Genomic DNA, 13,028 nt, shown 5'->3' on the forward strand with positions numbered 1-13,028 from the left:
CCCACCTCATGCCCAGTGCTTAGCATCTGGTGCGTGGGCAATTTTTTATTTTGGGGCAATTTTGATTTTTTTTATGGGGGGCCCCAACATTGGATGAGATGGGCCCTGCTCTGATACCGTGTGAAATTAGGTTTTAGGCCTAACTCACACCCCAAAAGTTAGCTCAAAGGGAGAAGGATTGCCCAAGCCTTATAAGGAGTCCACCCATCTCATTAACCACCAATGTTTAACAGGTAGATTCGGTATGTCGGTTTTTATCTGTAGTCATGTGGGTGGTTAGGAGGGAGAGAAATTTAAGGGGTTCTGAGGCGAGCAAAAACTCTTTTCGCCAGATACTTAGGATTCATATTTTCTGTATACCTTTTTGGGTCCTCACACATTACCCCCATATGTACAGATGACTGGCTTGACTTTGCATGTAAGATCTTGGACCTAAGAGTTCACGTATTAAACCTTTTTGTGACTTATCAGAAAGGAACAACAAAAGACTACTTTTAGGGCGAGGAATGGTAGAAGTTGTAATGTCTCGCTCGTGCCAAATTACATTCTATATCAACACATTAGAAAGTATAAACTTTTTATATACTCTTGATTGGCTCTTTATATTATTAAGAGTCAAAATAAGTTTTCTTTGGTGGCTACTTGCTTAACATTCTCATGGTCAACTTTGAAATTTGCAGCAACTCCGTCGAGTAAGTTATAGTCTTACATGGCCTGAATTACGATTAAGATTGATATCTGTAATCTGTGAGGCTGATAGGGAAGATCTGTTGCACCTAAAAGTCTTTTTGTTGTTCTTTTGTTTGTTTTTTAAAACTATTGCTTGGCTCTCCTCAGATAAAATCACTGGTTTACAGATCCAGCAAAATGAAAGATACCAAAGGTGTTGGGTGATATCATGAAGACCTTTCAGCATTTCTATGACCAAGGGAGGTTTGAAAGAAGTTTTAATGCTACTTTCATAGCCTTGATTCCAAAGAAAAAGGGTGTTAAAGAACTAAGGGACTTTAGACCTATCAGTTTGATAGGAAGCATCTATAAAATTTTCTCAAAAGTGCTCACTGAAAGGCTAAAACGAGTGATGTCCAAACTTGTTAATTCACAGTAGCTAGCTTTTGTTAAGGGGAGGTCTGGGATGTTGTTCTAATAGCTAATGAAGCTATAGATTCCAGGTCAAGTTTGAAAAAACCAGGCATCTTATGCAAATTAGATATTGAGAAAGCATATGACCATGTCAACTGGGATTTCTTAGGGGTATGCTAGAGAAGATGGATTTTGGTCTCAAATGGAGACAATGGATTAAATTCTGCATATCTTCAGTAAGCTTCTCAGTGTTGATAAATGGACCATCAGGGTTTTTCGGTTCACAAAGGGGTTTAAAGCAAGGTGATCCCTTATCACCTTTCCTTTTCCTGTTAGTCATGGAGGTACTCAACAATATGATTATGAATGCAAATAGAGAAGGATGGCTAAGAGGTTTTGAAGTAGCTAGAGCCGGAAGGGAAAGCCTAAAGATAACTCATCTACAATATGCTGATGATACCCTGATATTCTGTGATGCTGAAGAGGACCACCTCAAAATTTTGAGACTAGTTCTAGTCTTGTTTGAAGGAATGTCTGGACTTCATGTTAACTGGAGAAAAAGCTTCTTGTATCCAGTTAATGAAGTGCCAAATATGGAAAATTTGAAGTTAATTCTTGGTGGTGAAGTGGGTGCTCTTCCAACTACTTATTTGGGTATGCCTTTAGGGGCCAAATCCACGTCTTTGGAAATTTGGAATGGGGTGATTGAGAAGTGTGAGATGAAACTAGCAAGGTGGAAGTCTCAGTACCTCACTTGTAGGAAGACTGACTTTGATCAACTCTGTGCTTGATGCACTTCCAACATATATGATGTCTTTATTTCCTATTCCTCCATGTGTTATTAATAGGTTGGATAACATCAGGAGAAAGTTTTTGTGGCAAGGAAAAAAGGAAAGGAAGGGGTACCACTTAGTCAAATGGAAATAAATGATAAGAGAGTTGGGGGTTTAGGGATCAAGAACCTTAAGAATCAAAGCAATGCTTTGAGAATGAAGTGGCTTTGGAGGTATTCCAACGATGATCAAAATTTATGGGGCTCAGTCATAAAAGCAAAATATGAAGAAAGTGATAATTGGATGACAAAGGAAGTTACCACTCCCTATGGTGTTGGTTTATGGAAATCCATCCGATCACTATGGGATGAATTCAAACAAAACACCAAGATTAAAGTGGTAGATGGTGCTAAAACTAGATTCTGGAAGGAGGATTGGCATGAAGCAGGAAATCTGGCGACACTTTTTTCGGACATACATACTCTGGTTCTTCAGCAACAAAATACAATAGCTGAGGACACCTCATGGGTAGAATATTATATTTAGAAGGCACCTCAATGATTGGGAAATTCCAAGAGTTACAGAATTCTTCAGCGTCATTGAACAATTTAGTAGCTTGGAGATGGGGAAAGACAGATTGCAGTGGTTGGGGAATAGTACTAGGACTTTTAAAGTAAGTGCAGCATATAGGAAGTTGAACCACCCAATTATGCAGGCATCCAAATGGCCCTGGAAACACATTTGGAAGGCCAAGATCCCACACAAAATGGCCTGTTTTGTGTGGTTACTGGCTAAGGAAGTGGTGTTGGCACGAATTTGATGAAGAGGGGGATTACACTGTGTTCAAGATGTTTTTTCTTTAGGGGAAACTGCAGAAACAGTCAATCACTTGTTCATTCAGTGCAAGGTCACTGGCCAATTGTGGAGTCTATTCCTAAGGCGCAAAAACATCTCATGGGTCATGCCTGGTAGAATTGCAGAGGCCTTATACAGTTGGGAAGAAGCAGGATTACAAGCAAAGAACAAAAGCAACTGGAGAATCATTCCTGCTAATATTTGGTGGACTGTCTGGAAAGAGAGAAATCTTAGATTTTTTGAGAATAGGGAGAGTAATATGCAGCAAGTAAAATTGAATTGTATTCTAACTTTGTGTTTTTGGTGTAATCAGATCTACTCTAATGACACTGTCTCTATCATTGATGTTTTAGACTCATTATAGGGATAGGACAGTGCCTTTAGAGTTCATTATGTAAATATGGTTTCAGTACAACCCATGTACTGATTTAAAGAAATAGAAACAGTTACCAATCTCAAAAAAATGTTGACGGCAAACTTTAGGAGAGAGAAGATTGAGTGGATAAGTTTTGGCAGATTTCCCATGTCAGAGCACATTTTGAAACCTAAATTTTTTAAATATCCTTTAAGTATTTAAAAGTAAACAACTTTCATCCTTCTGTTAAAATTTGTCAAAAAACTAATAGAACCCACAAAAATCAAGTCACCCCATTGTCTTTATTATTCCGAGATATGCCAAAAATGTTATCGTGAATATTTGTCTTATGATTAGTAGTTTTTTCCATTAGTTTTTAGTGATTTAATATTAAAAATTTTATCAATTGAAACGTGGTTCTTCTCAATTGAATATGCTAGAAGTGGTGTTTGCTGAAGACTTCCACTCTAGTAATGGAGAATGAAACTTGAATGTGAGACATAATCAAAATTTTGATCACCTCAATATGAGACTGTCCCAAAAAATTATTGATTTAACTACAATTCAACTTTGTAAAAGGTAAAAGATAATTAAGCTCTAGCTTTTTTCTGTTGACAAATCAGAACAAGAGCAGATCATGTAACCTCGCATCTTCCAAACATTTTTGTTTCAAGAAGTAATGGTATTTGAGATTTTTTATATTCTTTTTTCGTAAGTTTTTTTTATAGCAGGTAATGAAATTATGTAAGAAAACTTTTGTTGATAGTCACGTAATCTACACATGTTTTTGTAGGATTTCCTTAGTTTTTTGACAATATCTAACTCAAAGATGAAAGTTGTTAACTTTCGAATATTTGGAGGATATTTTTTTGCCAAAAAAGATATTTTAAGGATGTACTTTAAGTTTGGAGTATAGTTTAAGGATGTTTTTGACAAAAAACTCTATTTGTAAATATGATTGTGCATCCAGTTATTATTGTATATTTATGTGAGGTCGTTCTAGGAACCCACAAACTTCAAATTCTGAATTTGCATATGATTAAACATATTAACCTAACACTTAATAGATGTCTAAATCTGAATGGTTGAAACCTCATATGAGTAAGTGAATTGAGTTTTTTTTTTGTTTGTGTTATAATTTGACCACTTAGGGTTTGATTAGGTGTGAAGCATTCATGTCTTTAACAAAGTCTTAGTACTATTAATAAACTATTCAAAGATTTTTGTGAAGATGATTTTTCACTACCATTTTGTCCACAACTACTATCAGTTGTTCACCACTATCACCCCTACTGCCAACCACCATTATCAACCACCCCACTACCATCATCATAACAATCTCTACTATCATAACTATCACCACTTCCACAGCTAACCACCATCACTACCACTAACATTGACAACCACCATTACCATTGTCGTAGCCATTACCAGTCCCGATGTAATCATCATCACCAACCACCTTCACTGTCACAACCACCATCATTGCCTCTACCACCACCATCCACATTCCTCGGTCACTACCACCAGCCACCTCCACCTCCACCTCCACCGTTACAACTTACAACCACCACTACTGCTAACAATCACCGCTGCCCTTCCTACCATACAACAATCACTACCACCACCTTACAACCTAATAATTTTTGGACCATCGTACAACCTAATAATTTGTCGATAGTTGTATTTTAATTATCTTGTTTAAATTTCAAATTTTTAATAAATAAGTTATGAACATTCAAATTTGAGAAAACAAATTGTCTATATCATTTATCTAAAATACAACATCTGAATATATATATTCAGACATCTTAGTGTATCTTTTTTTCTAAAAATGTCCCTTCAACTTTGTCCTAACTAATTGATATGACCTAAAATAATCTATAGGTGATATTAATTAGTTGGAATTATATTATAACACGGTCCTTGAGAATTTATGTAACCTATCCCAAGTTCCCAACTTGCTTTGGATTGAAAGTAGTTGAGATTGGGTGGTTAATTTTAGGTAGTGGATAAAAATGATTAATGCTCTTTTAAATAATTACTACTCCCTCCGTTTCAAAAAGAATGACCTCCTTTCCTTTTTAGTCAGTTTAAAAAAGAATGACCTCTTTCTATTTTTGGTAACATTTTAATTTCAGCTTTACACGTGGCATGTTTAAGGCCACAAGATTAAAAGGCAATTTTGTACATTTGACATAACTTTAATTTAGGATCACAAGATTCAAAAATCTTCTTTATTTTCTTAAACTCCGTGCCAAGTCAAACTATGTCATTCTTTGTGAAACGGAGGGAGTATTATATTATATAGACATTTCCTCTTTTGTTTGTACTAGTCATTGAACTCATGCGTTGCATGTGTATCTCATGCTAAATAGTATAACTACTTAAAAGTTCAAGAATTTGAACTAAATTTTTTATATGTTATTTGAACATGTGAAAAAAACTACATTTCATTTTTTAGAACTATTTGTACATACATTAATTTCTATGATTTAAGGAACAAACATGTTTTATATATATATGGAAAACATGTTAGTATGTTCTTGTTTTAGGTTCTCATTTTGACTTCTCGATTAGCTGCGTACATTGAGCAAAGATAGTTATATGTTTTTTCATAGTTAATTGAAAAAAGTTTTTATGTTTTTCTACAGGAAAACTAAAATTAAAACATAAAAATATATTGAATTTGCGAAATCTATATAATCACATGTTATTTTTCTCCATCATATATGAAAAAGACAGTAAGAGAAAGTACCTACGTGATTTTACTTTGTATATATACATAGTTTTTTCATAGTTGATTGAAAAACGTTTTTATGTTTTTCTACAGGAAAACTAAAACTGAAACATAAAAAATATATTGAATTTGCGAAATCTATATAATCACATGTTATTTTTCTCTATAATAAATGAAAAAAGCAATAAGAGAGTACCTACCTGATTTTACTTGGTATATGTATATATCAAATATAAAAAAGCGAGCATGTTATTTTGAAGCAGCCAAGAATATGTTCACATGACACTAACATTTAAAATTCTTCTAAGAGAATTTAAAGAAGAAAATGTTGGAAAATGTCAAGATTTTAACCAATTCATGTTCTATGGTAAATGCTTTCAAATTCATGACAAAAAATTTAATTGGTTGAATGAAAACAAAATAAATAAATAAACATAAATGATATCGTTGCTATAATGAATCATAATCGTAATTTTAAGAAAGCTGTATAGATTTTCTATATTCGATTAAAAGCTTGAACTCAAAAGTGAAAAGTTAAATTACTTAAATGTCCTTCCAAATAAATAAATACCCTATTTATTAAAAATATTTATGGAAGAAAAAAATTATTTATTGTGTCTTTTCAATCGTTTAACTTGTCCTTCAAATTTATAACGTTGACAACTTTAAGTATCCTTTAACTAAATCCTACTTTAAAGAAAAAAACATGTTGCTTCTTATAGCTTCGCTAATATAGTCCAGACCAAGAAGAGAAAGAAGAAGATAGAATAGAATATCTTAGATTTTGTCCCCCGTACTTGTTCCATGCATATACTACTAAGCCTGATTTCTTGTGAGGAACAACAAGCCTTTCCCTTTTGGGTTACTCGAGATGAGAGAAAGGCAGTGTTGATCCCCTTTAGTATGTTAATATTCTTATACCTGCATATTCTGAGCATCAAAATAGTGAGAAATTTCAATTCTTAGCAAGTTCAAAATTCCATGAAAAACCAAAAAAGCTGAAGGAAACCAACTGCTGATGATGAACTTAAATCTTTGCTCATGAAGAAGCTTGGAGTTAATAAGCCTTAGGATTTTGTGCATGGAGAGTTACATGACAAGGATAGAGGATTAATATATAATTCAACCACTCATAAAATTTGGTAGAACAGTGCGATGGGTGACTTTGTCATCCTCCGTTTTCAATAGGGGGTTTTATATCTTTTTCATTGAGTTTATATTTAGAATACTATACATTCTTTTTCCTCAACAAGTAGACATAGTTTTCTTAGAATTGAGAGAGATTATACAACCTTGGATCTTGAAGTACTGCTGAAGTATAATACTCCTTCCGTCCCATTTTATATGAGTAAGTTTGACTAGACACGGAGTTAAGAAAGAAAGAATAACTTTTGAAACTTGTGGTCTTAAAATAAGTGATAGATGGTTGTGTAGTTATAGATAGGGTGAAATAGGTATTTTAAATTTAAATTGTTACTTAATATAGAAACGTGTCATTCTTTTTGGGACTGACTAAAAAAGGGAAGTAAGTCATAAATTGGGGCAGAGATAGTACTCAAATTTCTTCCCATTATAGTTGAGTATTAGAATAATTAAACCACACATGAAGTTCGGGGGAAATTGTGGGATGGCACAAGAATTTATTCATCCTCCTTTCTCTAGTGGGTATCTATGTTCTTATTGAGTTCATATTTAGAATACTATACATTCTTTTGCCTCAACAAGTTGTAGGCAATGGTGTTCTTGTCTATTTAGAGAAAGTGGGATTACAAAGAGATTATAAAACCTTGATTAATCTTGAAGTACTACTAAAGTATACTACTCAATTTCCTTCTCATTATAGGTGATCACTTACATATAGCTGGAAGATAAGCACAAAGAAAGGATAAGGAAGTTGGAAAAAAAAACTTAAATGTCATATAGCATGAAAGGTTTGAGTCGAAGAATTGATTGAACAACAGATTGGCCTATCAGTGAACTTACCACAAAATCACAATTACTTCTCTTGTTGTTGACAACAGAGATAAAAATCTGAAGGTTAATATCAAATGTGAATTTCAGATTAGCATAAATATTCAAATCATCTGCTTATTTGTCAATTGAGTGTTCCCTTTCCTATTGGATTAACTAGGTTTACAGCTTTCATTATATAAAATGTTTTTGATGAATGAATAAGTTTAATGAAGAAGTACAGTGTATTGGTCAAGTGATCATTAATGCTAAATTCTTGCCACCAAATATTGTTTCATGGTAAGTGTCACCAAAATTCTAAGGAATAAGACATGCTAAAATACATTGAATACTTTTATGTATTCTTTATGCAATTTGTATCTTAAGACGTATCAAATACTAAACATAAATGACCAAGTCATTATAAGGTTCAAACAATATGTATATCAACCTCATTCACTGTCAGGGAATAGTGGGACTATCAAAAATGCATAGTAATGATTAAAAAACTGACTTATTCAATTGACAATATTCATGATAGTTGTAAAAACCATGATGCCACCGCAACCATCCCGATTATCACAGTGCAGTTGTAACGGATAAGAGAATTAACATACACCAAGAATAACATTTATAAGGAAGTATTAGGTACGTTTCATCTATGTTGCTCGGACTTTTCAAAAATTTTGTTGCACTTGTGTCGGATCTTTCAAACATGCACTTTTTTTCTAGATTATCCGACATGCACCAGTCAATATTTTTGAAGAGTCCAAGCAACAACGTTACCTTACATGTTTGACTTCATAATTTCGGATGATACCTAATCATTTTGACCTCGACAACAAGTTACCATATGAGGATCCACATTGATCAATCATAGAAACTTGTACTTCATTCTGTCATATATATTTATTTATTCAAAGCTTTGTTTTTATAATATTGATATTATTATATCAAATAGTACATTACATGATTTGGCATTCACGTGCAACAATGTTAAGAACCTGTTGAGGCAAAAGATTGTATAGTATTCTAAATATAAACTCAATAAGAACATAGATACCCACTATAGAAAGGAGGATGAATCAATTCTTGTGCCATCCCACAATTTCCCCCGAACTTCATGTGTGGTTTAATTATTCTAATACTCAACTATAATGGGAAGAAATTTGAGTACTATCTCTGCCCCAATTTATGACTTACTTCCCTTTTTTAGTCAATCCCAAAAAGAATGACACATTTCTATATTAATCCTTCGGGGTGGCCCAGTGGTTTGGGCTTGAGACTTCCATGTTAAGGTCTCAAGTTCGAAATCCCTTGCCAGCGAAAGCAAGGGGTTTGCTTTCTGGGTCGAGCTCGTCGCATCGGGCTTGCCTAGTGCGGGTTACCTCTCCTGTGTGATTTGCGAGCTATTACATAGGAGCGGGGTTTTACCCTGTGTGCACCCAAAGGGTAGCGGCTGCGGGTTTCCCTTGTCATCAAAAAAGAAAAAAAAACTAGTTATACATTAAATGCATGAATTGACAAATAAATGAACTTTATGCCAATCTTCCCATTTAAAATATAGAGAAACTAAGAACTAACCTACCATCTTCCTCATCATTATCTTATGTATTGTCTTTTTATCTATAAAAAATGTGATTACAAAAAACTATAAGAATGAATCAATTAATGAAAATTTCAAAAATCAACTTTCCAAAGAAACCAAACTCCTCCTTTTCATAGCTCATGAATCCTGTGCTAGCGTTACTAATGGAGATGGTAGTCTTCATATATTATCCCGTGAAAGGTGAAGGTAAGTTGAATTTGGTGATAATTCAATTCTGACATCTACATACTTCTCCGTCTTCTATTTCCTTTTAGTTCCCACAAATTTTTCTTTAAGGGAAAAAGAAAGGAGAGGAAAAAAAAGGAAAATGGATAGGAAGGCCAGATTTAAAAAAAAAAAACAACCTTGAGGGAAATGGAAACCGTTTGTTGCCTTGATATAGTGTTTCTTGATGTTCTTTGGAATTCCTTCTAACATGTATATATTTATTAATTTAAATTAGCCTATATTTAAATCAACAAAGAGGTTACTGTTTGAAAAGTCGTAGAATTTGAAAAACCAAGTTAAGAAAATGAAAAAAAAAACTAGTTATACATTAAATGCATGAATTGACAAATAAATGAACTTTATGCCAATCTTCCCATTTAAAATATAGAGAAACTAAGAACTAACCTACCATCTTCCTCATCATTATCTTATGTATTGTCTTTTTATCTATAAAAAATGTGATTACAAAAAACTATAAGAATGAATCAATTAATGAAAATTTCAAAAATCAACTTTCCAAAGAAACCAAACTCCTCCTTTTCATAGCTCATGAATCCTGTGCTAGCGTTACTAATGGAGATGGTAGTCTTCATATATTATCCCGTGAAAGGTGAAGGTAAGTTGAATTTGGTGATAATTCAATTCTGACATCTACATACTTCTCCGTCTTCTATTTCCTTTTAGTTCCCACAAATTTTTCTTTAAGGGAAAAAGAAAGGAGAGGAAAAAAAAGGAAAATGGATAGGAAGGCCAGATTTAAAAAAAAAAAACAACCTTGAGGGAAATGGAAACCGTTTGTTGCCTTGATATAGTGTTTCTTGATGTTCTTTGGAATTCCTTCTAACATGTATATATTTATTAATTTAAATTAGCCTATATTTAAATCAACAAAGAGGTTACTGTTTGAAAAGTCGTAGAATTTGAAAAACCAAGTTAAGAAAATGAAAAGATAAATGATAGGAATTGTGGAAGTTAGTGTTACACATGATGTATTAATTTAAAGCAATTAATTTTGTGTAATATTTTATGCCCCATATACATTGATATAAGAATGTGAAAATTTATTTGGAAAAAGTTAATATAAGAGAAGATGAAAGATAGAAATAATTAATAATAACTAAAGGTAATTTATAATGATATAACTAAAGAGCATAAGAGGATGTGAATAATGTTTACAATAATTAGTAGTAAATAAGAGAATTTTTAATGCCATAATTAAATAATTAAAGTACCAATAGCGGGGTTTCTAATTAATTCATCATTTACATAAATAAAATAGGACTTTTAATTAATTCGATAGTTAATTAAACAACCTCTTTGCCTTCACGAGGTAGTGGTAAGGTTTGCATACATTCTACTCTCCCTACACCTCACTTATGGGATTTCACTAGGTATGTAGTTGTTGTTGTTGTTGTTGTTGTTGTTGTATTTAGATAGTTAATTAGATTTTAATTGAGTGTAGGGGTAAAATGGTAATCCAACCGTGCACTTCGTAATTTCCAACTTTTAGTAATATATATATATATATATATATATATATATATATCACTGGGTATGTAGTAGTTGTATTTAGATAGTTAATTTGATTTTAATTTAGTGTAGGGGTAAAATTGAAATCCAACATTGCACTTTGTAATTTCCACTTTTAGTAATTTATATATGGAGTGTATATATATATACATGATGCATAAGTTTTAGCTTTCTTGTTTGTAGAAAAACGCGGACTTGGAATTATCTTTCATTTCGAAGGCATAACATGATCTTGTAGCACTTACCAACAAGGTCCTATCAATTACTATTACTCCGAAGAAATCCACTATAGAAACAAACTAATAGAATTCGCATATCTACATGCTGCCCTTTTCCTTTCTTTTGAGTTCTCTCCCTATTCTATCTTTTTGCCCCGGAGTGACCTTGACCCTGACATTGCTCCTTTAACTATGGTGCTACTTGATGCATGCTTTTGATTTAACACTATTTCTGCTTCTGATGAACTTCATTTCGCTGTTAAAATAGTAGAATAGGTAGCTGCCTTATTGATCTATTTCAATTCAGATTGGCAGTGGAGGTATTGCTGCCAAATTGTCTACTTGGGTGCTACGTAGAATATTCTAATTACGTAATATTTAAAATCTGAGCATAGACTATTTCGGAGTTCATTTATTAAGTTTCATTTGCAGGATGACGGTGCTGCAAGTAGTCCCCAGCATGTCTGAAGTTGGTTGTTTTACAATGAGCATTTTGGGAACGTCCATTCTCCATTTTTTATCTGGAGATGTAGTTTTTTTCCACTCAATTCAGCAGGTTTGTGTATGGTAGTGAGCTCTGTACAGTAACCGAATGGTAGTATTCTTTTCCAAGATAATACAAATGATAAACCTTGTGTTTAGTCTTGTAAAGATAATCGTTTAAGTTGCCATATTCTGGCAATGAAATTTTACTCTTTCAAGTAAACCTTGTTGAAGATGTCCAATATGAGATTCACCAATTGAAGATAGGTTGAGAAGTCTGCCGCATTGGTAATTGGTTCTATTTCTTCCCTTGTATCTTCCTCACATTAGCATTACGCTTGATTGATGTAACTCAATATGTCATTGGTAATGATGTCTGGGAAGTCTTTCATTAACATGTTTCATCTATTGTTTGGCAGGTATTGTCGTTGTAGCATTTCATGATTTATTTCTATATCCACTTACAAATTGAACAGAAAAAGATGACCTTTTCAGGCCTCTTTATGTGTAAGAATAAAGATCTGATATAAAGTTAAAAATTAAGTTTGTTAAAGGCTATAGACTAAATCTCCCATTTCCTTTCACTAAATGGAAAAAAACACACTTGAATCATTTTCACATTATATATAGGTCAAATCTTACAATAACATTTTGAATACCCTTAGAAATAATATTAGTGGCAACGGTGTGCACAAAGCATACACAACTCTTAGGTTTGATTCCTCGAGTCCACATTTTGTTTTTAATTTTGTAGCATTGCCTTAAAACTATAAAAGAAAAGACTGTTGACATGGAGAGAGCAGCAACTCAGGGTCAATCGTTTGACTCCCCATGTCTTCATTTCTGTGATTTGCCTATTTTTGCTTTAAATTAAACTCTATTTCGTTTTAAAAGGTATGTAGTAGTTGTATTTAGATAGTTAATTTGATTTTAATTTAGTGTAGGGGTAAAATTGAAATCCAACATTGCACTTTGTAATTTCCACTTTTAGTAATTTATATATGGAGTGTATATATATATACATGATGCATAAGTTTTAGCTTTCTTGTTTGTAGAAAAACGCGGACTTGGAATTATCTTTCATTTCGAAGGCATAACATGATCTTGTAGCACTTACCAACAAGGTCCTATCAATTACTATTACTCCGAAGAAATCCACTATAGAAACAAACTAATAGAATTCGCATATCTACATGCTGCCCTTTTCCTTTCTTTTGAGTTCTCT

The 13,028-nt window shown here is 33.1% G+C and overlaps 1 protein-coding gene across 1 annotated transcript in view; it reads left to right on the forward strand.

The window, feature by feature from the left end:
* Positions 1-12,104, forward strand: part of LOC102578643 (uncharacterized) — a 35,936-nt gene extending 23,832 nt beyond the window's left edge. The window contains exon 5 of the mRNA XM_006348161.2: positions 11,753-12,104. Coding sequence (XP_006348223.1) covers positions 11,753-11,788 — 36 coding nt within the window. The 3' untranslated portion in view covers positions 11,789-12,104. The remainder of the gene's footprint in view (positions 1-11,752) is intronic.
* Positions 12,105-13,028: the final 924 nt, after the last annotated feature.

This window comes from Solanum tuberosum, unplaced genomic scaffold (assembly GCF_000226075.1).
Source record: "Solanum tuberosum cultivar DM 1-3 516 R44 unplaced genomic scaffold, SolTub_3.0 scf00100, whole genome shotgun sequence".
Lineage (NCBI taxonomy): Eukaryota > Viridiplantae > Streptophyta > Magnoliopsida > Solanales > Solanaceae > Solanum > Solanum tuberosum.